Source organism: Astatotilapia calliptera, chromosome 8 (assembly GCF_964374335.1).
Source record: "Astatotilapia calliptera chromosome 8, fAstCal68.1, whole genome shotgun sequence".
Lineage (NCBI taxonomy): Eukaryota > Metazoa > Chordata > Actinopteri > Cichliformes > Cichlidae > Astatotilapia > Astatotilapia calliptera.
The window spans coordinates 5,475,628-5,501,709 of record NC_137429.1 but is presented as its reverse complement, the minus strand read 5'-3'; the positions used below and the strand labels follow the sequence as shown (position 1 = coordinate 5,501,709).

Here is a 26,082-nt window from a genome sequence, read left to right as displayed (position 1 = left end):
ATGCATGTCGTTTGGGTTATATGACTGAATTCTGCCAACAGACATCTCGGTACCATTAAGCTGCAGGATGTATTTGCCGTACAACCACAGTCACCGTCACCTCAGTCAGATTACATTGCTCAACATGTTGTATATGTTCCTCGGGGAAACTGCACATTAAGCAATGTGTACAGAACATACTGAAGGCAAAGGTCCAGAGGAAGTGGAGCATTAAAAAGAGCACACAACTGAACATTACACACTCCGTGGCAGCCTTACTGGCAGCTAAACAACAATTTCTGGACATTTATAGTTAGGTGAAAATGTTGCATTTTCTTTGGGTCACATTTTCAAATTGCTGGTTTGGTTTGAGCAGCTGTTTCAAATAGAAGAAAAAAGCTACACAGTAGAAGCAGCAAATCGTTACTATTTTACCTCGATAAAGGACTCCAAAGAATTGACAAATCACTTCAGGGTTACAATAATCTTGCCAGCCATTTCAAAAAGAGACAAGAGGGTCACCAGTGTTTGGACCCGTTGCTGACACTGTCACACATCATGTACCACTGCTGACTTTGTCTGCAACTCGCATACGTGACACGCAATCAGTATTTCTTTTCCCTCTTTCTCCCTCACTCATGCACACTTCTTAGTCTTTTATGAACTAATGTTGGAAATGTGGTTTTTCTTGAAAAAAATCAGCCAAATATTGCATCAGATTGAATAGAATCAGCTATCATTTATGATTTTTAATGGAACATCTCCACGGGTCATCTATTATTTATTCTTTTGCTCAACTTAATATTTTCCTTCTTATTTGCCAGTCTCTTAAAGACCTTTTCTTTGAAACTCTGCCTCGCAGGCTTGCATTCAAGAGTTGCTCTGCTGATGCCGAGACTGATCTTCTGCAGTTATCTGTTAATTAAGCTGGCTGATGTGCTCCCTTCTTGCCTAATCACACACCAGAGGCTTCCGATTGCAGAACATCCAAACGTCTCAGCACAGAAGGAGCTGCTGAACCATATGCCACACACCCATAATCGAAGACCGATCTAATTAATGCCTGGTAAAGACTTTTCAAAGCAGAAGAGCTCGCTCCCCAACCCCTCCCAGCTACACACCTCATAACATTAATAACTTTTTTGCATTCGGTTTCTAGATGTGTCCTTGATCCAACACAGCTGATTTAAATGGCTAAATTACCTCATCAACTGTCTTGGTAATGATCACCTGAATCATTTGATTCAGGTGTGTTGACCCAGGGTGAGAGCTAAAACCTGGGGACACTGGGCCTTGAGGCCTGGAGTTGGACAACCCTTCCCTAAGTAGTAGTGAAACAGAAAAGTGAGATGCAAACCAGAAACTTAGAAGTTCACAAAACTTTTACTTTAAAGTTAAATGTTCTCTGTTTGTTTGTAGTTTATGGGGCGATCGTGGCTCAAGAGTTGCGCGTTCGTCTTGTGATCGCAAGGTTGCCGGTTCGAGCCCCGGCTTGGACAGTCTCGGATGTTGTGTCCTTGGGCAAGACACTTCACCCGTTGCCTACTGGTGGTGGTCAGACGGCCCGGTGGCGCCAGTGCCCGGCAGCCTCGCCTCTGTCAGTGCGCCCCAGGGCGGCTGTGGCTACAATGTAGCTGCCATCACCAGTGTGTGAATGGGTGGATGATTGTGTATAGTGTAAAGCGCTTTAGGGTCCTTAGGACCAAGTAAAGCGCTATACAAATATAGACCATTTAACATTTTACCATTTTTTTTATTGTTGCAGACAAGTCGACGTCTTACCTGAATAAAAAGGTCTTAAAAAAGCAGCAGGGTTGATCCTCCCTTAGCTCCGCCTAGCAACTGGAGATTACGAAGGAATCAGTCTGTAGACATGTGTGCCTGAGGTCTTAATCAGCAGATAAAATTTTTGTCCCTCTTTTGGCCTTATTTCTTTTACCTGCTGCCTTTTGGTGTTAAAACTGATTTCATCTGGCTGGAACTTTATAGTGTGTATGATGTAAGCTTTATGGCCCTTATGGTGCATTACACTAAAATGAATCACAGAAAGCAATTCGAGTAATTACTCTGCTAATCAGCATGAGTGCATTATGTGTATGTATCAGCCTCAGCTAGAAAACATAACACTATATTTCTAAGCTTTCATTCCTTCCTAGAAATACTATGTTCCCACCAACACTATATGGCCAATAAAACATTTAATACTGTGGTAAAGATAATAACACTTGGCAAAGCAGAAATGTTTTGGCCGCCTATACTGTAATACATCAACCGATTCTATTCTTGTCACTCGATTTCTCCTCGGATGCCAATAAATGACAATAAAAATGGTTCTGAATTCAACTAAAAGAGTGTTTAAGTTGAAGTATAGACTTTTACAGCACACTGCAGGTAGACAGCTTTCTATTTACATTTTAATATTCATGTCACTTCTGGACAATGTGAGCTACAACAGCCTTTGCTGTATTCATGTAGGAAAACATGACTCTTATGTCATGTGACTTATGTCTGCATTATGCCAGTAGGGATCCCAGTGTCATTAGGCTGCAGGACACATTCACTGTCAAGCCACAGTCACCTCAGTCACATTGGATAGCTCGGCACGTTGTACATGTTCCTCTGGGAAAACTCACATTAAGCAAAGTCTACAGAAGTGACTGAAGGCAAAGATCAGCAGGAACCGAAGCACTGAAATGAGGTCATGTGTTGAGATGTTCCACCCCGATGCCGATGACTGAAGACTACAAATTTCAGTGATATAGATGGAAGGCACTGACTCATGTCTTGGGGATGGGCTTGTCAGCGAGTGCGTGGTGACTGTTCCTTTACCTGCCGGACTGAGGCAGCTCAGAGGAAAGGAGCCAAATGGATCCATCCTCTTTGGGATCCCACCACCTGCAGAAGGTGCTCTAGGGGTCCACTTTGTTATAGATGCCTGGGTGCCAACTGGCTTCAGGGAAAAAGCCCTGCCTGGGGAGAGGGAAGTCTTGGCAGCTCTGGTTAGACTGCTGCCCCTGAATCTGGATAAGCAAGTGAAAAGGGATATGAATCAGACAGAGGGATGGATGAATTAAAGCACAGGAGAGCTAAAGACTAGTCAGAATGAAGTTAGCCATTCTTCATTCCTTTGGTGTTATTTGGTTTGCAAAGATAGCCTTTCAATTTTCTATGACTTTGCAAACTCTCCTTTAAAAATTAGCTTTTTTAAAACAAATGGCTAAATCACAAAGGAAGTGTGTAAATGTCACAAAGTACAATTGAGCGGACTGTGATTATGGTGCAGTGTGTGACCGTTCATGTGGAATTTTAATAGGCAGCCCAAAAACTCTCTGCGCTCTGCCTGCAATGAATTCACTTTCCCACATCAGCCAGAGGGAAAAAATGTTATCTCCTGCAAACCAAAACCAATTTGGTAGAGAATAAACGATGCACCTGCCCAATTGCCAGACACTAAAACCTCTGATCCCTTGTTATCTGCTTCATTTCTTTCATTTTGACACGGCAGTAACTGATTGTAGAGCAGGAATACTCCATCACTCTCAGAGATCATCATTTCCATGCAAATAAGAAAAGTGGACGAGCAGACAGCACACTTAAGAAGCACTGAGGTATAATATCCCACGGCGGATCAATAAACAACATATGGAAGTGACTCATCACCAGCGCATTCACCCGCCTCATCCTTCTGGCAAAGTGCTGAGGCAAGGCTCTCCCCACGTCTGCTCCAGATCCGATAAGGAGAGATGTTCCCACTCAGACACAAGGGGCCTGCTGGCAACAAGTCCATCTCGTTTTATTGATCTGCTCCACCAGGATCTAAGAAATATGACTGAGAGCTGATTCCCTAATGGGAGTGCAAATAGGAGCAGCTTGACCATGGCCTGTCTGCATGATACATGCCAGGTGGATGGACAGGCCACTCATCTTCTCATTGTCAGCTAATCGGCTGCCTGCCATGCCTTGTTTCTAAGTCAGGGCTAATAGTCGGCAGACGGTGTCTTCTGCTCTCCTAACCATCACCCATCACTCTTAGACATATACACATATAATTCCTCCTCACCCCTCTCTACTCTGTCCCCCTCAATCTAAACTCCCACAGGGGAAGAGGCGAGAGCTGTGGTTAGGGTTAAGTGTTGCAGTTATGGTGATGCACGTACATTTTTAATCACACTTATGTCCCTCTTGTAAGGCAGCAGGCTTTTTGGTCTCAGGCTCCACCATTTATATTCAAGCCCACTTCCTACAACTATAGATCATCTGCATTTGGGCAGGCTTTTGAAATTTACTGACTTTAATAGTCAAAGCAATATTCGACTCTGTTAAAGTAAAACATGAAAAGTAATCACAGAGAAAAGTTCCAGTCCATCAGTCTAATGATGATATCTTTTAGCAATATTGAAAAGGTAAGTGATAGGATCAGCCCAATCAATCATTTTGGCAGGTAATATTTTTTTACAGTATACAAATGCAATATTGGTTCATCTAGGGAGCAAATCAGGGAAACTATATTAATGTCTTAAACTTTATTAAATCAAATGAATGTAATAAAATGGGATTTAACTAACTGAAAAAAAATTACCATTAAGCAGCTCAAATTTATTTCCCTTGTAGATCACAATTTACAGTCAGTTTTTCAGTGCAGCATCAAAAGGGATTTGAGATTAAGCAATAAAAAACACTGATGGAAGTGAAGACTTTCCACTATAATTCAAAGGGTTTAACAAAAATATTACATCAACCATTTAGCAAGAACCCCCATTTTCACGAAAGTACTGTAAATTGATTATTACAGTTACAACAGGGATTATTTTTAATACTTGGATGCAAACCCGTTTCAGTCAGTGATTATCTGAGGCCTGAAACCAGAGGAGTCATTTACTGTGAAGCACCAACCCTTTAATTTTTATGCTGTGCCCCCCTTTTGTTGCTGGATCCCTTTCATTGTTTTAAATCATCTGCATCCTCCTGTGTTACACCAACCGTCTGTATATCCGCCTTCATTTCACCCATCCTTCTCTGTCACCTTCATCTTTTACTCCTGTCTAGAAGCTCTATCTTTAATAATCTTTGTCCAATATATCCACTGTCCCTCCTCTGTCCCTCTCCACCAGTGTGTGAATGTGAGAGTGAATGAATAGTGGTATTGTAAAGCGCTTTGGGTGCCTTGAAAAGCGCTATATAAATCCAATCCATTATTATTATTATCATTACTGTCCCTCCTCTGGACATGTCCAAACCATTTCAGCCTTGCCTCTCTAACTTTGTCTCTGTGTCTCTGGTATATTTTTTTCCACTCCTGTCCATCCCGGTCACTTCCAATTTAAATCGTAGCATCTTCAACCCTGCCACCTCCAGCTCCACCTCCTGTCTCCAACCTGGATGTACCAGCACACTTTAATTTACGGCTCAGCTGATACTTTTCCAAGATTCCATGTGGAAATTCTCATATACTCTGTACACAGTTTTTAAATTACTTCACCTTGCCTACATGTGCTACTGCAAGCTGCTTTGCAACCCACTTCCCCATTTTTGAACATAAATAATTGTACAAAGAAAAAGAAAGTTCTTTGATTATAGTGGTCCTGAACTTTAGTTTTGTGGTTTATTGTTAACTTTAATGATTATTCCAGTAATTGTTTGGACTTTTCTTTCATTAAAAATTCTGAGCACCTCTCCAGCCTGCAAATATCTTCTCAAACATTGTATTAAAATTTTAGGAGTCTATACTGGAATGTGGTAATGTTAGGAGTTAGGGTTAGAATTTTAAAAAGATTTAATTATATTTTAAAGAAAATTAAAACACATTTTGTTTTGCTTTGACATTGCTTTATCTAATTATCCCATAATATTTTCACAGAGGAGTGAGGACTAAAGTTACTAACTAGTAGAGGCTTCGAAGTCTGATTCATGTGTAACACTTTTGCTTTCTCCAGGCAAAGCAGCAGGATATTTCTATTCACTGATGTATATGGGAGTTACAGCAGCAGCAGCTTGGCTGACCTTGGTGCTCCTCATGTATCAGCCAAGAACCCAATGTAAGCCCAGGCAGAGGGAAATAATCACTGTGAATAATTTCGTAATGCTTTCACAGAGGAAACTGGTCAGGCAGACAAAAAAAAAGCTTGACGATGTGAAGCATAGAAAAAACATAGAAGGTTTACTGGATGGCAGCGAGACAAAGAGAGGGGATAATCAAAGAGTAATGTAATAATACATAAAACTGTAGTAAAAAGGAGGGATGAATGAAAGAAGGGCCATGCATGATAAAGGGGTGGGGTGATATGGAGGCAGTGCTGTGTCCAGAGTCCTGGGATCCTGCTGCAGTCTGCATTATTCATGGGAAAGCTAGATTCATCCAGGGTGACTTACATAGCTCATCATTTACATGCTATCACTACTGAATTATTTAAATAATGAGTTGTGAGTTTGATGATCCATAAAGCATGGGGTGGGCTCCCTAAGGGGAAACAATGACTAAGAGGTTGGTCACAAGCAGCTTTGGCTAAACTAGATTCAGAATAACAGCAATTTACAGTGTAAAGACAAGAGCAGAGAGACGTCTTGAGTAATGCACTGACATTAATAAAGTTGATGTTACACTAGTGACCAGCTGGAGACCATGGCAGGACCAAAATGTATGCGACCGTGTGCAATGAACTTTGAAGTGGATGCTTGGCAGTGAGTTGCTGGCTTCAAAATGACAATAAAATGGCAAGATGAAGTCAGTCTGCTATCACCCTGCGATTAAACAGGCTCAAGTTGTCAAATACATGTGTTTGTGATAATGACTGTGACAAATCAGAGAAAACTGCAAATCTGTGGCCAGATGAACTTAAATTACTTACATTCAGTTTAACCAGAAATTCATATAACTGCAAAGGAAATTCCCCTAAAGTGACATAGTTGCTGCAAGATGGCAATTTAACTGCACAATGACATTGTCAGAATATGACCAGAATACAACGAGCTGGCATCCAGTTGAGTCAAGTCCCTTATTGCAAAGTGACACATTGCAGATGAGTTAGTTTCACTGACTCACTCAGATTGATTGTGACAATCTGTGTTTATAAATTAGATGGAAGTTACTGGCAAACTTTTCCCAATCTGTCTGAGAGCAATTGCAGTCTCCCGCCAGGCGACTTATGCAATTGCCTTCCAACAAAAAATGCCCAACCTTGCTTAATGGTTGAGTCTGCAAAACCGTCATCCTTCAAGAACTTGCAATCAGCCACCCAGTGTGGAAAAATTCAGTGCAATCACCGCTTAACAACCTTCCTAGTCGCAAGGAAGTTTCAATCCCATATTTACTCTAGTGTGACTGAGCCACTACACATCAGACATGAAAGGTAGCTGAACCAAAATCATGTGTCAATCAAGTGTCACACTGAAAATGGCTCAAACATGGTCCAGTATTCATGCCATACAGAGCTCTGCAGAGGCACGTCTACACGCTGTAGCTGTCTGCTGCAGCTGAGCTGTAGCTGTTCTCTTTTCTGCTCAAACAAGCTTTACAGCAAAACAGCATTAAATCTCTGCATAGCATATCATGCACAAGCAACACACTTGTTATAGACTGAAGCCCATCTGCAAAAACTATGTGCTGATTGAATTCCCAAAGTCCTTCTCACACTGGAGCGCTATATATCCAGCATAAGGAAGAGAACTTAAAACACCTAAAGTGCTAAATGTATCTAATCTGGAAGCAACTTTTGGCTTCTCTGGTGCTGAATATCTGCAGCAATCATCTTGTTGGTTTAGGTTGAACAATGAAGATTAACCCATGCTATACCATCTGTGGTATAGCAGATGAAATGTCTGTATCTTGCACTGCATACCTGGATCTTTTCATAATGGAAAATATTCACTCATATTCCAAATCTCGTCATTCCAAATAAAAACAAATAAACAGTCACAGCGTCACATAAAACTCACGTTGTTTCTACAAATCTGCCACAGAAAATACATTAATTTAAAGAACCCACATAAGCAACAGACTGAATCTGTGAACCACATTACTAAACCACAGCAGTTCATCATTCATGTGACATATAATCATAACATCTACCTAGAGAGAGAGGAACTGCAGAACTTCATGAGAAAGTCAGCAGTGGCAGAGAAGTATGGGAGGTCGGTGCATGAAGACAGTGAGACAGTGGTGAGCTGTGTGGTAGGGGTGACACTGGATTCAAGGTGGGGGTTTGATTACCTCAGGCACAGGCTCTGGGCACTTTCTTGCTTGTGATGGGGATGGACAGGCTGACACATGAGTCTCTATGATGTTTGCAGATGATACTGTCATCTATAGTGAGAGCAGGATGCAGGTGGAAGAGAGTCTGGACAGGCACAGGTATGTGCTGGAAAGAAGAGGAATGAAAGTCAGTATAACGAAAAGAATACGTATGGAAATGAGAAGGAGACAAGAGAAAAGGTGAACATACAAAGACTGGAAGTGAAGGTATATGAGTTTAAATACCTGAGGTCAACCTCGTAAAGCAGCAGACAATCAACAAGAGAGGTGGAGGAGAGAGTACAGGCAGAGTGGAGCTGGTGCAGACGAGTGTCCTGAGTGATTTACAACAGGATAGCAGTAAAAGTCAAAGGAAAGGTTTGCAAGACGATTGTGAGACCTGCTATGATGTATGGTTTGGAAATTGTGGCCCTGACAAAAAGACAGGAGGTGGCGTAGCTAAAGATGCTAAGATTTGGGTTGGGAGTCATCAGGATGGACTAGATTAGAAGTATATCAGAGGAACAGCACAGGCTGAGTGCTTTAGAGATGATTTGTACATGTGCAGAGGAGGAATAGTAGATATACTGGACAAAGGATGTTGTAGATGAAGCTGCCACACTCAAAAGAGAAAAAAATGAAGGCAGGAGGAAAAAAGAAAGACCTTAGAAGAGGTTCATGCAGTGAAGGATGACACTTCAAAATAGATTGCATTGAATTATAATGTATTCTGGACCTTTGATGGAGGAAATGTTCTATAACTGGATGTCCTTAAATTTTAACTGAATATCCCTGATATAGCAAAACATATTTTACAAAATAATATGCATTTCAAATTTCGGTAACATTTTAAAATGTGTATTTTTAGGAAAGCCAACTATCCAAAGTTCATATAGAACCATCCCATCTAATGCCCTCTGGCAGCAGCTAACAATGGGACTTGATAATGATGCACAAAACGTACTCTATAGATAAAGCTGCTGATTTGTCCGGATCCATTTATTCGAGGAATGGACAGAAAGCTCGTGTGGCTCAGCACAGATTAAATTATTAATATTCAGCATAACCCTTAAATGAAGAGGGTGAAGCTTTAAACTTTTGTCATCACTAAAAGCAAAAGAGAGATGATGCTTCCACACCAAATGACTGCTCGGATTAATAGCAAATTATCAACAACGATTTAAGTTAAGTGACTTACAGTCATGTCTTGTCTAGTCTTCAAAAACATTAATTCCACCCATCTGATTATGCACTGAAATTCAGTGCAGGGATAAGATATGATAAAGCTGTGAGGGGATAGCTGCAGTAAAAACCTTTCAAGTATAAATCATCCAGTGCAGAGTGGTGATCAAAGGCAGGCAACACGATTCTATATAATAAAAATACTAGTCGTTCATTAATGCTAACCGTCAAAGTGGGCCGAGTTCAAGATGCTGCTTTTATCTTTGCATTCCCCTTTGAACTACACATACATTCATATTTAGGCAGGTGCATGTTGACATGGCTGAATGCCATTAGCTGGGGAACAGCTTTGTGATCTGATCTGAAAATACAGCAACAACCTGACGATAAATAAGACTACAGTTCTATAATAATATGTGTACATGCAGAGGGGCAGCGGAGTAATCCGAAAGCTGCACAAGAAGTTTTCTCTTTCTCTTGTTCTGATCCTACAGGGACACAACCTGGACCACTTAGGAAGATTAAAAAGAATCTATAGACAAGTGGAAACAGGTCCCTGAAAGAGACAGTACGTTCGAACTAAGTGTAATTTGTCTTACTAATACATTCGAAATGCTTTCAGCCTGAACATAGGCCTTCAGAGGCAGCTTTCAGCTTTTTGCATGCTCAGTAATGCAATTGTGGTATAGCAGATGAAATTATCCTTCAGAAGGTACTCGTGATGAGAGCGCAGGGTGTGGGCTCAAGTGCTTTTATGACACACGTTCCAGTTTGTAGTCCTTGAGTCAGAAATGAAATGAAATGAAATTCTAGGGGGAGAATTTCTATAGTCCTGCTGCTACTTTAATCTAAATTTGTCTGAAAAGATGTTTGAAGATATTTAGTTGGAGATGCAATAATCAGGCTTGGATATGGTTAGATTTACAAGTATTTGGACAATAGCACTGTGGTAGTCTTCAAAGAGAGCACTTCTGTATAAAACATGTACATTTGAATAGTGTATTTTTAGATTTGGTTGTATTGTTTGCTATTTCTTTGCTTTTTATTGTTATTTATTCTACATGCTGCTAACAGGAATCTGTAGTTTATTTTACTACAGGCAGAGTAAGGTTTGGTGCCTCCTAAAAACACCATACAGTGCAAGTGTAAGGACATTTTTTCTATTAAACAATACCGCAAATGCATCTAGTTTTCTCATTATGTTAACACGGTAGCTGGTAATCTGCCGGTGCAGACATCAACCTTATTGTAGCTTTCACAGCTTGGTTGTATTAACTTAAATTGCTCAACCGGGCTTGTGTGTTTGTGTAGCAGTTATCCACAATAACACAGCTGAGGAGGGATTCCTGCAATCTGTATTTTTATTTTATAGAGTTATGTTCTTTATGTCCACTATTAAAAAAGACTGTTTTGTTGCTTTTTCTATTTTTGTTGGTCTTAATGAATTCTGCTCAGACCTGAAAATGCCTTCAGTCACGTGGTTTTGAGTGACCCACAAACACTGTTCCCCTCCTGTCTCCTCCTCTGTTAGCTCACCCTTCCATGTTTTCTCTTTACTCCACAAAATGTGAGAATAACAACACGACAGAAGCGAACACAGCTGCAGACAAAGACTGAGGGAGAACAATACAGCTGACCGTCCTTGAAAAGGCAAAATAAAACGAAACAAAACAAAAATACAAAGCAAGCACAAGATGCTCAGTAAGCCCTAGGTAATTAATTAGGGGTGTTCAGATTTAGTCATGGCTTAATACCCAGCAGTGCAGTGCTAAATTGCAGTGAAGTTAAATCTAATTAGAGCAGTCTCTTAAGCCGTGATGTGTTTTATTTATTGCAGCATTTCTGGAGCATTTTCTTAATTTATGTGGCATTACCATGGTGACCAGCAAATTTTCCACTGCTGGTTTTAAACTCTGAGTGTCACAAAGCCATCATAAATCTTATTATTGGGTGGAATGAGTATGTTAATAATGTAAAACAAGAACAGTTTATGAATATTCATAGTACATGTGATAGATCTGGGTAAGGCTTTATGAGTTGCCACATAAGCCAGACAGCTCATGCTCAAAAACTATTCGTCATCTGAAGGCGTCACTGCGGACGTCCTCGTCTATAAAGGCACAAAAGTGGGTTTCAGACTTGAGTTAAACACTTTTGTTTCGAGGTTCTTTATTACAAGTTTATTCATTTTCATTTTTTTGTTATGAGCGGGAAGACAGACAAGAGGAATTTATAACCAGCCAAGAGTCAGATTTAGATCAGTGAGTGTGTTAACGTGGATAGAAATATCCTGTTTATGGGGCTCATCCAGGCTCATCTGATTAAGCATATCCCCCAGTGTTCCTGCACCTAATTACATTTAAGACTTTTTAAGGGCTTTTTGTTAAAATATGCAATAGTTGTTTGGGTTTTTTTTTAAATTATTGTACTTTAAAAATGATGATCTAGTTACATAAAAAATAAATAGTTGGACATCTTAGTTGTTTATTGACATTTATATCATAGTTATACACAGATTTGTGCTTTTCCAGCATATTCTTTTTGGGGGGCTTCACATAATGCTGTGTTTTCAGATGCATCTCACTATTATGGACATTGCATCATTGCCTTCACGCACAAGAAATAATTATCAGCCAGGGGACAATAGCACTCAGTTTCACTTTTTTCCCAGTGATTTTTTGGGGGGTTTTGCTTTTAATTGTTGGATACATTTAGTTACCCAAAGGTGATTGGTCATCTTAAAGATCGATGACTTGGGAGTGAAAGCAGAAGGACATCTTGACATACCAGCAGCTTTAACAATATGGGATTATAGGAGTAAGAACCACCTGGTTATTCAATCAGAAAAGTAATAATTGACAAATTAATACATCATTCATTGACTTTTTATTTAACTTTCATGTACTCGTATCCAAATAAGTGTCGAGCAGCTTTAATGCTACAGAGGCTTCCAGTAACAACTCGCTTCAAAACTGGATGGTGCTGAAACTCGAACAACAAAGCTTCCTGCAGCAAAATCAAATGTCACAACAATCCCACTTTTAGTGTAGAGATGTAGAATGTCTCCTGACAGCCCACAGCCACATCATGACTAGACTCTGACTCATGCTGGAATGCCTCCACCGCTGAAGTTGCAGTTTTTTATCCTCTTGCGTGAAAGAATGAGATACAGGTGGTGAAACTGAGCTTCCACTGAAGGGTGGCGGGCCTCTCCCATAGCAATAGGTTGAGAATTTTTTTTCTGTTGGTAAACTGGAAAGACTGGATTGTGAACACCTTCAGATCCCCCCCTGAAGAGCTGGGAAAATGACCTGAAAGAGTCTGGGTCACTACTTAAACTGCTGTACCCACAATCTGAACCTAGATAAGCACCAGAAGATGGATGCATGCATAGATATTTTAAGAAGGATGGGGTCTCTCTAAATGTTGTTAACAACTTTGGAAAGCAGAATGTGTTAATTATATCATCCATCCATTTTTGCTCAAGTGTCTATCATACTAGGTTCCCATGGAGCTTATTCCAGCTGACACAGGCAGAGTGGTGTGGTACACCATGGACTGCCAGTCCATCCTAGTACTAACATAGGTTAACACAGGTTATAATTAACCTACCATGCATTTCTTTGGACTGAGTGAACAAGCTGGAGTACCTGCAGAAAACCCACAGAGGTGCAGGAAGAACGTCCAAACTCCTGTTTTTGTCATATGATACAATGGCGACTAACCCCACCAGCTCATTTCTGGACTTCATATTCAAATCGCTTTTTTCAGGTATGAGAAAATAAACATAAATAGTTTTTGTTCACTATGAATGTGACGTTTTATAGAGTTTGACAGAGCAGTCAGAGAGACTGTAGAGAGAGCTTAAGAAAGTCTAGGGGCAAACTCTTTAAACCCCACGGTGCATTTCAATGGCAGGAGGGCAGTGTTTACAGGGACGTCATCTCCTGTTGTCCGTCCCGTCCTTGGCTTTCTCAAAGACCCTGCGGGGAATCCAGAGCTCATAATTAATTGATCCAGTTCTTGTTTGATTCTATTTATAGTTAACCACTTCCACACATCAAGACATCCTTCTTCCCTATGACATGAAACTCTCAACACCCTTGATCAACGCATTATTATCTGGTGGAAGCTTGTCAAGGTCACAGCAGGGCAGCTGAGAAATGAATCTCGAGTGCATTGTGTTTTATGAGACCCAGCACTGTCACATCCACAGGAAAACCAAGCGTATGCAGTGGGAGCCTCACAACATGGAGCATGCATATTTCAAAATGTTCAATTTGAGGAGACACGTGCCCCCTCGGTTGCAGAGGGCTTGATGGGCGCACTGCATTTCTGGTCGGGAGGTCATCCATACTTAATGAGGTTGTTGGTTGTTTGGCAGTCATGTGACTTTGTTTTCCTCCAAAGAAAAAGGCAGACATGCTGCCTCTTTGGGATGAGCAAAAACTTATTTTTGAAGTTGTGAGTTAACATAAAATAGGGGAAATTAAACATGCATACAAGATCAGAGGGTCATTGGGTTTCATAGATGTTTCAGACATATTCATTTACATTTCTGCAGCAGTGCGAGAAAACAGGCATGAGACACATAAGTAATCATAAGGTAATCACTGCCCACCACCTGACATCCACAGATCACATTTTCTCGGTTAAATCTGGTCAGCCAATCACGATTTTTAAAAATATGTCTCCTTCAACCTGCTTGAAAAGTGAATGTTTAATTTTCTGATGATAGCAGGTTTAAAAGATCTCTAAATAGTAAATACTGTCAAATCTAAAATCAGGTTACAGTAAATTTCAAAAGGAAAACTTTATCATACGTCTAGATCAGACCTAGCTACTGTTTAAAAATCAAACAAACATATTTAAGTTTAGTTTTGATACAAAATTGATACGAATTGTTTTGAGGTTGTGAAAATGTTAAATAGACACATAATGTTCCCACCAGGTAACACAAATATTAGCTCGTGTCTTATGCAACGAGACATAAAAACTGTTTTGTGTGTGTTTCATTCTGTGTATAAAAGGCTGTAAAAACACAAAATATTTCAGAATATATTACAGAAAATTTCAAATCTGTTGGTTCTAGGAGTCAGAGGTGCTAAGGAGGATGAGTGCACTTTCATAAGAGATGTGTTTTTCTACACATTTTTCACAACTGAAAATACTTTTTTTTACTTTACATCAAATCTTAACATTATATCTTTGAGTCTTGCATCCTCTAAATATATTCAGTTATTAAAAATCTTAATTCACGTTAATTAGCGGTACTTCTAAAATAATAAAAACAAATAAAATGTTCAAAATAACAATAAAATATGTTAAAAGTAAGATTTCTCATTCTGCAGAAATGTGGTTTCTGTCATCAAAAAAAAACATACATTAAAGGTAACAACATTCATTAACTAAATAAGCTTCAAATGAGTGTTATTCTAAATTGTTACATTTACATGTGAGCAGCACTTTTCTGTTGTAGTTGGTTGAGGCGGAAGTAGTTTTAATTTACTGCCCTCGGTAAATCTCAGTGGCCAGTTTTGAGATGGTAGGGGAAGAAATGGAATTTATGTAAATAAATATTACAAATAAAAATATTGCAAAGTTAAATGATTGTTTTTAATTCAATTAAACAATCTTAAAAGGGTTAGAGTGGTTAAATAACTATAACAAACTAACTTGGACAAGTAACTAATATCAATATAGTAATTTTATGACTTGGTTGAACAATAAAGGTTCAAACTGTAAGAATATATCTTTATCAGATTTAATCAGTGATTCAGTATGATAACTTTCACCCTGTGAGACATGACTCCTCTGACTTTATGAGCATATACAGTGCAGTACAGTGTAGTAAATCCCAAAATAAGACAAACCCTGATATTCATTGACTGGAACTACAAGGTATTGAATTCCCAACATGAAACAAAAGGATCAAATAAATGTTGACACTATAAATAAACAGCTCCGATATTTTTACTTCACACTGCGTATGTTTAACATGGCAGATATCTACATCCTTTACTTCCTCTGCTAACAAATATTTTTTATAATTTGCGTTCACGCGTCCATACAAAGTGACAAATGTTAGCTTGGATTAAGTGTTAACTGTCAGACAAATTTAACACCTTTTCAAGGAGAGCGATGAGAAGAAAGAAGTCGCTACATTTCTATGACACTGTAAATCAGCGTAAATAAGGGAATGAACAGAGAAGAGAAAACCTCTTGACAAAAAGAGAGAAAGACCAATAATCTCCGCCTTGAGGTTTTTCTATTTATAGAGGCAGAACGTCTCTTCATATTAAGGTCAATGGCAGCTATTTGCTGCCCTCTACTGTAGAAATACAGACTGGCTTTTTTCAGGTGTACTTACTGTAGCATATTTGTTTTTGCTTTGTGTTTTTTAACTGCAGAATTCTTTATACGTATTTTGTTATTTGGTACACTGTGCACATAATATATGGCCCAGATTTTAACTGCATAGCCCAGAACATAATAACATTTTTTTTTTGCATAAACTCTGGGTCACACATTCACATTTGCCCTATGCACTGGTCTCTTTGGCCTCAAATGGAGTGTAAAAAGAATATGAAAATAGCAAGATGAGCCAAAGCATCCTGAGACAAACATTTTAGAATAGATTCATTATTATCATCAAGCCCTTAAAAGTAAAGCAATACTTGAGAGCCACAGCTTTCAGACTGGGAAGCATGGTGGTGTGCTGTCCCATTCCCTATGACAGCTGGGACAGGCTCCCTGCAATACAGAACTGGATAAGTGGAAAGTTTTTCAGACTTCAGGAAAAGTTATTATAGTTAACTAAAACTAAAACTAAACACTAAAAATAGGTCAAAAAAGATTTTAGTTAACTAAAAGAAAAACTAGACCTAGAAACTAGAAAACTAACTGCAATAAAAAATGTAGAGGAATTACCCTCACTGTAGTTTTAGGCTTATAAAAATACTTTTTAAAAAAGAAAGCACTGTTTTTATTGTAACACTTGCACTGATTTTCCTAAACCTCTGCCTGTTGCCTGACATTTGTCCTCCTTACAATAATTAAAAAGCCATTTACTGCGTCTGTCATCTTAAACGAGTTAGTCCCGATACGGCTTTGTTTTTGCTTTAAGGTAACTGACCTTTTAAAATAATGCTAATTTTCATATAGTTTTGTTCATCTTAAGTTCCTCTTATTTTTTGTAGCATAACAACACAGAAGGCCTTTATGCAAATTTATGCTAAAACACATACAGGTAATTGTGATAAATGTCACGACTGGGGGGGGCACGTCTGCATGAACATCGGGTAGTAGTCATCATTAAAAAGAAGCACGTGATCAACATACTGGATTTTACTGATGTAGTACTAGGATATGAGCAACAAAGAACAAGTCGTTCAACTATTTCTATCAAAAAAATACAATGTTTGGACGAAACATTTACCTCCCAGGTATAACTTTAATCATGATTTCAACTCATGTTTAAAGAAGACTTTAAATCTATTCAACATAAATGGGTGGGATGCCATTGCATATCTGCTTAAGACCAAATAAAAAGCTTATTTTGCCCCTAAAATGAGGATTTATATTGTTATGACTTAAATCATTTGATTGCTTTCATATAATGTGTGACACCCTGCTAATTTACTGCCTCGTAATACCTCACTGTTACTTTCGCTTACTGAATGTTTAAACAGCCCCCGGTGTTGTTTAACAGGGTGAGCACTGTACAGCGTCAGTATCAGCTTGCAATGGGGGAAATGAAGACCATAGATTTAATTTTTGATTTGATGCATAGGTTTACTATCAGGTAGAGTTGACAGAAAGTACAAAGAAGTACTGTTTCAAGCTGCAGAGTTTAGGACAATCATTCAGATTGAATAACCTGATGCACTGCACAGCTTTCAGGAGGTGCATTGCAAGAGTTACTACTCTCAGGCATTTTCTACAAACCCTTGTACCTGCAAAGACAAAGTACAGAATATAGCACAAAATATCACATCTATGCACAATTCTGAAAGTGTTTCCTGCTTTTATTAAGTACAATTTTCAAAAAAAAAAAAAAAAAAAAAAAAAGTACAATTTTCATTTTTCCTTTTGTGCAAACTCTATTGTACTGTAAGGACTAACTAGTCATGATGTTAAGCAACCTAAAAGTCTGAACTAAACTCCTGCAAACACGTCATGGAGGAGGCATGTCAGTACATTGTAGTCACTGAAAAAGGTGTCCTAAATACAGCCTTTCTCTTTTTGATGAGCAGTAATCCATCTGATGCTTACATCTGTGTTTAGAGTCAACACTCAACCTTCTTGAGAGCCCTGGATGTGCAAACAAAAGTTAAGCACAGCCACAACAAGACAGGAGAGGCTGCCTCACACCATGTTGTGCCTGTTGTACATACTGAAAAGCACACAAAAAATGATGAGCACAATGCTTCGTCTTACCAATTCCTTTACAGATCCAACACATTTTCTGCATTTTAATTAAACGCCAGAAAACGAGGACACGGCGGCACAAATACGCAGTACAACAATGAAGGATTTTGAGATGATGCTTGAAAAACATTGTATTTAGAGTCAAGCGCTCTTACAGAAAATGGCTTTGCAATGTCCTTCAAAAACAAAGCAAGTACACTTTTTTAAAAAAGAAAATCAAACCAGGAGCTACAAGCGCAACTTTTCACATTTAATCAACATTCAGTTTATCCGATGTTCTCAAACAGTCTGATAAAAAAAAAGTAAATGCATTGTCATCTTGTGCTGTAGCAAGTCTTACAATGAAGCCCTTTAGAGTAAGAATACATCTGAAAACATGATGAAGGCTCGGGCAGATCAACTATTATGTACACATACGTGAACTCTTTGGTTCTATGATCCATGTTTGATTCATTTATTACTTTTTTCCAATTTAACACACTTAATAAAATGAATGTTTTCATGTTTTGCAGTGACAGCGTGAACCACAAATCTAAGGAAAATATGATTCTGCTACATTTACTACCGCTGCCACTCTAAGTCATTTTAAATATTAGAGCTATACTTGCTCTTGCTTCTACTACTGCTAAAGGGCACAATAGTGGTTTAACTATTAATCTATACATTTTTATTTTTTCAATTCATAACAGATTTGAATGGATCCTCGTATCCCAGCACAGAATAGACGTTCCCCTCTGATTGAACATCTGGTATCGTAAAATTGAGTTCAAAAGAAGAAATGTAAAACATAATTTTACCTCGAATGAGAATTAAGATGAACTATTATACAGTTTAGTCACCTTTAAACGAAATCCATGTTTGAGCTCATGTTTCATTCCCTCTCTGCCTGTCCCCAACTAATCAGTACCATTTATCAATTTCAGAGGTCAAATATGAAATGATGCTTCTTCAAACCATAGTCTGTATTCATTTTCCAGCTCTGGCCATCTGCGGTTTTTGCTCCAGGAAAAATTAAACCTGGCAATAATTTTGACAAACATATATGAATTGTGTCTTCTTAAAGACAAATCAGGTCAAGACAACTGTTTGTGTAACTGAATCAAAGCACTGTTGTGCACGTGATACACAGCCCACAGTAACTCAAAGACCCTGAATGCTTACGATGAGGCCTGCTTTGGCCTTTCACTGACAAACGCAATGAAAACGAAGAAACATGGCGGATTTGAAAAGATGCACTTTCACTGTATTTCTCCGAAAATTGCAACCAGTGTTTTTACTGTAATGCAATGACCTCTTTTAGCACATAGGACTAGTAGAAGTGGAGATTTCAATCAGATGACGAGGAAGTACTTGATATTCTTAAAAGATCTAGATCGTACCTACTTTAAAAATCTTATGCAGCTATTTTCTTTAGTGTCTCCTTTTTCTATCCTTTTTCTTTCAGTCCACAAACTGTTCTCATTAGCCTCGTTTCCAGCACCAGCTAATTTCAGAAAACAATCAAACGGGAGACGGAGTAAGCTAAAAACATGATAAAAAAGTGTAATCTAAAGCAGTTCATGAGACAGGTAGTTACAGAAGAGCAACACAAAGAAAAATCAAGAGTGAAAACTAGACTTCAAGTAGCCAGAAGCATCCTCCATTAAAAACTACCTAAGGTGATATTGAATGTAAGCCCTAGGCCACTGTTTGACTACTGCTTGGCTATTTTTTCCCCGAATTCAGGATCAAAACTAGGCTTAACGTAAACGAATACCAGCTCTCTGAGGAGAATTTTGAAATACATTCCAGAGGGTGATTTGGACATTTCTATCCCATATTAACAAGTTTACTTCTACCTAATCAAAATCTTACACTGGAGAATAAAGCACAGCCATAAAAAAGTCAGTAAAATTTATGTTATGGAACCTGCTAACAATCCTCACCTGCAACTCCACCCAATGTAATGCAAGAGAAATGAAGCACACCACATCCTAAATTCATTTTTCAAACCTTTGAAAAGTCCTTTTTGTACCAAATATCTGGCCTAGATCCAGATCAGGATGCTTTATGAAGAAAGCATTAAAGAAAAATGGCAGCTACAGCTGGCAGACAAAGTGATTAATCCCGCTTTGCAAGGGTTTATTTTTCTATCTTTGTCCTGAGTGCTTTATTGTTGCATTGTTTTCATCATTCTGGAGGATTTTTAATTCTTAGGTAAATGAAAGCATCCGTGCTACAGTGCATCAGACTGCACAAAGCGTACCTAATAAACATAGAACTCAGTATGCAATCTGCTGACTGGTCTGAGCTGCAGACACAGCTGACTCATGCTCAACATACCAGATCCTGAGTACTTTTACAGAGCAGGAACAAACATGTGTGAACATATTTTGCCCATCTCCAGAGCCAGACTGCAGGACCTTTGGATAAGTCAGATCAGTCGAGTGCTTTTGCACACAGACTGGAGGTTTGCAGCGCACAAACCAGGACAAGAGGTGTCCAAATAAGGAAATGGTCAGATAAAAATAAAGGCTGCTTAACTTCCCAATCTTGGCCCTGAGCAGAACAGCGAGGGCTAAATATAAAATCTCGTGGTTTCTTGTGTCTCGCTTCCGCTGCACTTCACAGGTCCCCTACCATTTCATTAAACTATTGTTGCTCTCCTCTAAGCTCAGAAACCTCAAGGAAGACGAAGCTACACGCGAGAGTGAAGCTGAATAAATACAGCAGCGTATCATTACATACAAAATAACTTTGATTACTGCCTCAGTGTGCCAGTAGTGTAAAATGGCACACCACATTTGTACAACTACATTGTCCTGTTCCCCCGGCACTTGTCACATTTGAGAACGTCTACAGAAATGTACACAGTACTTTGAGAAATCCTTTTAAAATGTCTCTGGAAAAATCACGAGGCTCAAAGAAGATTTTCCACAAATAATCACAACTGAACACTTTCCCTTTGTGCTCTCTAGTGTTTTGTGTCTCCGTCCTGGGGTTTGGTACCATGGCAGTATGCTCAATAGGCTTTATTTAGAGTGCTGCTCTGCAGAGTGAGGCGCCAAACGACCACAGATCCCAATGTTTCTGCAGCCAAATCAGAAGCTTGATACTCTGTGTGCTCTCAGCAGTCCACAGGGACACAGGAAGGAGGTGTCCTCTTCTGCTGTGTCAGTACTTATTAATCCCAAAGATCCTCACACCGTGCAGCTGGGGCAGCTTGGGAATGAGTACCGTGAGCAAGGAGACAGTGTTGACAACAAAATGGGCCCGATCGTATTTGGTGTAGAAGCTGGTTAATATATACCTGAATCAAGAATAGGCACAAAAAAGGAGAAGATTACAATGAGCAAAGGACATAAAGCTTATGTCTAGATTTCTCTCTGCTGGTGTGAAAGCAAGGCAGTCTGTTAAAAGCCTGAAGAAAACCACAATGTCTTTATAAAATGTCACTCTATGTATAAAAAAACCTTTCACTTAGTTTTATTCTGCCAATCACACCCAGATGTTTCCTAACTCCCAAAAGCTGTGCCAGCAGTTGTCCTGTGAGACCATTTTAATGTGCCAAACAACAGAATTACAACACTGGTAATGAGCAAATGAGTTGATATGAGAATCTGTAAGCCTAAATCTACATTAGGCTTCCAAGCACCAACAAGCTAAAAAGTCCATCTAATTTAATCCCAGCATGCATGTTAGGCTAACTGATGATTCCAATTTTGACGAGGATGAGAAGCAGATAAAACACTTAAAGTGGTTTATGAATATGAGATGATTTATCTGAAGTTCGCGAGCAGGACCACATAAACATTCCCTTTTGAGGCTTATCTACAGATGCCCACTTGTCCCACACAGCAGTTGTTCTCCTTGCTCTCCCTCCCCTCTTCCTCTGTCTGTCATCCTCTCTCAGAGGTTTCAGGGGACTTAACTGGCTCAGGAGCCACTGCCCATCCTCAAGAGGCCTCAAGAGGCCTTCCACACACTGCAGTCTCTGGTCAAGCTCTGTCTCGTTATCAATAAACGGTTTTTTCATTTGCATTTGGGGTGGTTAGAATGGTCTAAAGATCTAAGGCTAGATTTCATGTATAACACAATATATTTGTTCATAAATAGTAAATATTCTATTACCTATTCAATATTTCTACATTCAGTGATGACACCTAATCAACATATCTATAAAGCTTCCGTTTATCACAGAAATTTTTCAACTTACAACAATCTGAAAAATTATTTGTAGAATTGAACCTTCGGCCACAATTCAACCCAGCCTGCGACATCATAAAAAGTAAAAGTAGTGGGGCATATGAGGAAGATGTAAGCTAGTTTTTTATTGTAACCTCAGAGGAAACCAAAGTAAAATATGAGAAGTAAAAACAAACGGCGGCTTATAGAGTTTACCAGAATTCAGCAATGTGTGCATCTGATTTCACAGTTCTTCATCATGTGGTCCTACACTTGTTTTATTGATTATTTATCATTTTTATTATGGCCCCCTGAAAAAAACAAAAGAACCACATACATACCACATCCATGTATATAAACTCGGCTTGTGTGCTGGCTGTATGTTTGCAGAGTTGTGTTAATCCTGGTGAGATGGTGGAATAAATAAAACTATGCTGATTTAATATGAGTCGCACTTTTAGGTGTGGCAGTAAGGGATTTTTGTTAAGTGAGAATGATGAATTGCATTTCCTGCTCTCAGCGGAACAGGTAAGGACATGTACAAAAACACTCCCAGAAGATTTCAGCAGATGTGTAGCCATTACATCTGGAGTCTAAAGACTGACCGCTCACTTCTTCCTGCTGGCAGTGGTTGCAAAACAAAATGACAAAGAGCCCCTTTAAATAAGTGCAAAAACAAAGTCCACACCTGCAAAAGCGCTATCGCTACAATGTTCGTGCTGAGCTGGCAAATAAACCCTGGGGAAGCAGAGTGCTTCCTGTAAACTGAACTGTGGTGGTTAATAAGGACAGAAAAAGGCCAAGAAAGCAGCAAGCGGCACTTCTGCAACCACTGTGCCCCTTCTCAATTTGCAGGCTTGGCTAATAAGGGAGCAGCGTGTATGCTAATCAATCCACACTCACACCAAAGGAAAATAAGCGCTGAATTTTATAATGCAGCATATATTTTTCCACTGAGGTATAAGTGTGTGCAAGTTCACTCTGAATAAAAGGTACTGGCATTATGATTAAGCCACAAACACACAGGTTCATTCAAAGAGAGCTGCTTTTGCTTTAGGCCTGTCACACACAAAAGTGCTGATGGATGACACGGTAGTGAGACGTGTCCTTGTCAGAGAACTGATGACCTACTCTGGTTGTCATTTCCTGTCTACACTCTCCTTAGACCTAACATACTTGCTTAAGGTATTGTCCCATTATATTGTCCTCTATGGTTTTCTGCGGTCCTCAAAAAGCCGCATTAAACAGAAAAGCAGAGGAATGCAACTTACAGGACAATAGGTGTGATGGTGAGGAACTTCCGTGAAGCCGTAAACTGCACACCGTAGTCCATCTGCTCCCAGTGTGTAAGGAGGCGAGCTTTGCCTTGATCAGGGGTCTCGAAAGGTGTCCCTTTGACTGTATGAAGAAGCAGGTACATGCACTACAGAGAAGGGGGAAAACAGAACACTGTTGCCACACATGATTGCCACACTAGTGGATTATTGATATGTGAATACAAGAATAAACTTCGTTAAGTACAAAATCTTCCAGGAAGTTAACTTACTAAGGTCTTCCTCTTCTTCTTCTTTTAAAATAAATCTAAATCTACTGTAAAGCTCATAAGTAAAAGTCAGATGTGTTCTCAATAGTAGGAACACTTTTAAGCTGCATGATGAAACAGCCCATGCCTCAACTAGCAAATTCACTTGTGTAACAGGATCACGGTGTGGTTGCGCTCTTCTCAAGAAATGTGGGCCTGTCCAAGTTGGAAAGAAAAAAAAAAGGAACTATGAAAAAACAACAACAAAAAACAAGAAGCTTGTTAAAGAATCACCTCATTAACCAAAGGCATGTCTAAGAGCAGTGAAGCAGCAAGCAGTTGTGTCTCTGACTCAGCTCTCAACTTACTCCCATTCACCACATCCTAAACCTCTTTACTGTGCTGCACGTGCCCTCGACTTGATTTGACCTGACTTGACCTAGTCAATAAAGGTTAAGGCAAACTGTGGCAGTGCTGGTCCTTTGAGGGACACCACTACACCACTAACCAGATTATGGATGAGGTTGGTGAGGGTCCAGACCACGGGCACACTGGCAAAGGGGATGCTCAGCAGGATGATATGAAGGAGGCCGATGCCCAGGATGTAAGACAGCCACATACCCCGGCTGTTCATCACTCGGGTGTTGGGGTTAACCTCACTGTGTGCTGTTCCCACGTTCATGATGGCGGCGGTAAGACTGTGTAACTGTCTCCTGAAACAAAAACCAAAGATGTTACCTTCTGACCATCTACAACCTCTAATGGTAAGCAGTCATATTTAAAGGGTTATACAGACACCTGTAGTGAACTCAACTAAAAGAAAATGAATCATGTAGCTTGGTTGCCCTTAAATGAAACTGCATAAAGGAAAAGAATTACTTCTATGTATTACTATGTATTGCAATAAAGCAACAGTAGGTTATATGATGGCTTTAACCTGACATCTGCAAGCCAATCAGATGCCTTTGCCGTGGTATAAATAAAGAAAACATTAAAATATGATCAAATGAGATTTACACATTTTAAGAAGTAGTCTTGTGCGTGAATAAAGCTGGTGTCTACTGGTTCAGTAGCAACTGATTGACTAGAGTAAACAATGTCGCAAGCGCTGATCATTCCAGCATGCTCTTTTGCAAGTTGTCTGGAAACATCACTGGAGACAATTGATCCTTAAAAAGATCTTGAAGTGAAGCATGGAAGCAAAAACAGCAAAAAACAAGAAAAGTTCAAATGCGTTGGGTTAATTAATGAAATCATTGTGCTTACTGCAGAGAAAAATGGCTTCAACTCCGACCTTTACGGGCACTACTCCGTTATCACAGTTTTTCCGTTATCGATGGCTTCAGTTATGTAACTAATACTATCCCTGCGCGGCTGATGAGTCTGCGGGGCTTCCATTAGTCGCCCGGTTCCCCTCCTTCAGTTCCGAACGTGTCTCTAAGCCCTACGGTCCACTCGTGAACACGCAATCCATCGAGACGCGTCCACTTTTCTTTCGTCTTCTTTTAGCCAACAGCTGGTGACAACACAGCACGGTCCACGGTGTTACGTCATCGTCGCTCTCTCTCGGCACACGTTTCGGCGGAGTTTTTTTGCTCCTCGCAATTTTCTGTGATAAGTCATGTTCGAGTCACGTGAGCTGATCTGGCCAATCACAGCGGAGTGCGCTGAAAACACGTAGCTACGTCTCCCTGACGTCAGGGCAGAGGAGGAGCTCAGGGAAAAGTGATTGACACTTATAAGCTACGTTTAATAACAGGAATCCTGATTTTTAAAACGAGGAGATATGGTTTATGCAATTAAATTGCTTATATTTTTATTTTTAAACAAACAAAAATAACTATCTAAATAAATAAATAAATAAAAACGTTGTGGTTCCGATCACAAAAAACTAAAAAATATATGTAAAATAATTTTATTATTGTATTATTAATAAAATAATTGCCTTACAGTTAAGTATATGATACTAAATCCATTTATAGCAGCACCTTTACGTTCGTGCTGAATTGACCTGGAATTTAGCACATTAGGGACAAATAATATGGCATTTTAGTCAAATGCTATTTTCCAAGTTCCCTGAGTAAATTTAGGCAAATTCAATAAACATAAAATATTTGTTTCATCATCTTCTAACACACCTTCTATCAATAAATGTAAAAAGTTAAGTTAATGTTCTGTCTGGTAATAATCATTGGCTTTCAGTTGCAACACAACCTTAGATTGGCCATTGGCTCCATAATTTAGTTGTTTCCACATTCCCCTAACAAGGTAGTATGCCTAGTTTGAGCCAGTGACAAGATAAAAATCCCCTAGGGGTTGAGGCGGGAAGGTCATCTGCAGTAAAAATCTGTCAATCTGGCACCATATTTGATGTGTCGTGCAGTGGCATCCCCTTGTGAATAAGCTAAAAGGAGCCAGCTAGCTTTGAGATTTGCATTTCACTTCTTGTTTTTAGCCCCAGGAGCTTTGTGAGACTGACATGCACTGTTTCGCTTCATGTCGCTATTCACCACCATGTGAAATATCAAAATTACAATAACAAAGGCAAAAAATTCCACCAGTGTCATCCTGTTATAAG

At 39.4% G+C, this 26,082-nt stretch overlaps 1 protein-coding gene across 4 annotated transcripts in view; it reads right to left on the bottom strand.

Moving 5' to 3' along the window:
- The window catches only part of ormdl3 (ORMDL sphingolipid biosynthesis regulator 3), a 46,622-nt gene extending 21,063 nt beyond the window's left edge, over window positions 1–25,559 (bottom strand). The window contains exons 1-4 of one of the 4 annotated variants that reach the window (XM_080305379.1): window positions 24,771–25,559; window positions 24,013–24,217; window positions 23,254–23,405; window positions 2,372–2,999 (exon numbers count right to left, since the gene is read on the bottom strand). In XM_080305379.1, the coding sequence (XP_080161505.1) occupies window positions 2,609–2,999; window positions 23,254–23,405; window positions 24,013–24,186 (717 nt within the window). In that variant the 5' untranslated portion in view covers window positions 24,187–24,217; window positions 24,771–25,559 and the 3' untranslated portion in view covers window positions 2,372–2,608. Of the gene's footprint in view, window positions 1–2,371; window positions 3,000–12,255; window positions 13,372–17,161; window positions 21,108–23,253; window positions 23,406–24,012; window positions 24,218–24,770 lie in introns of those variants that run through there. The other 3 variants (XM_080305380.1, XM_026178086.2, XM_080305381.1) reach the window with 3 other exon arrangements.
- Between the last annotated feature and the right edge of the window lie 523 nt (window positions 25,560–26,082).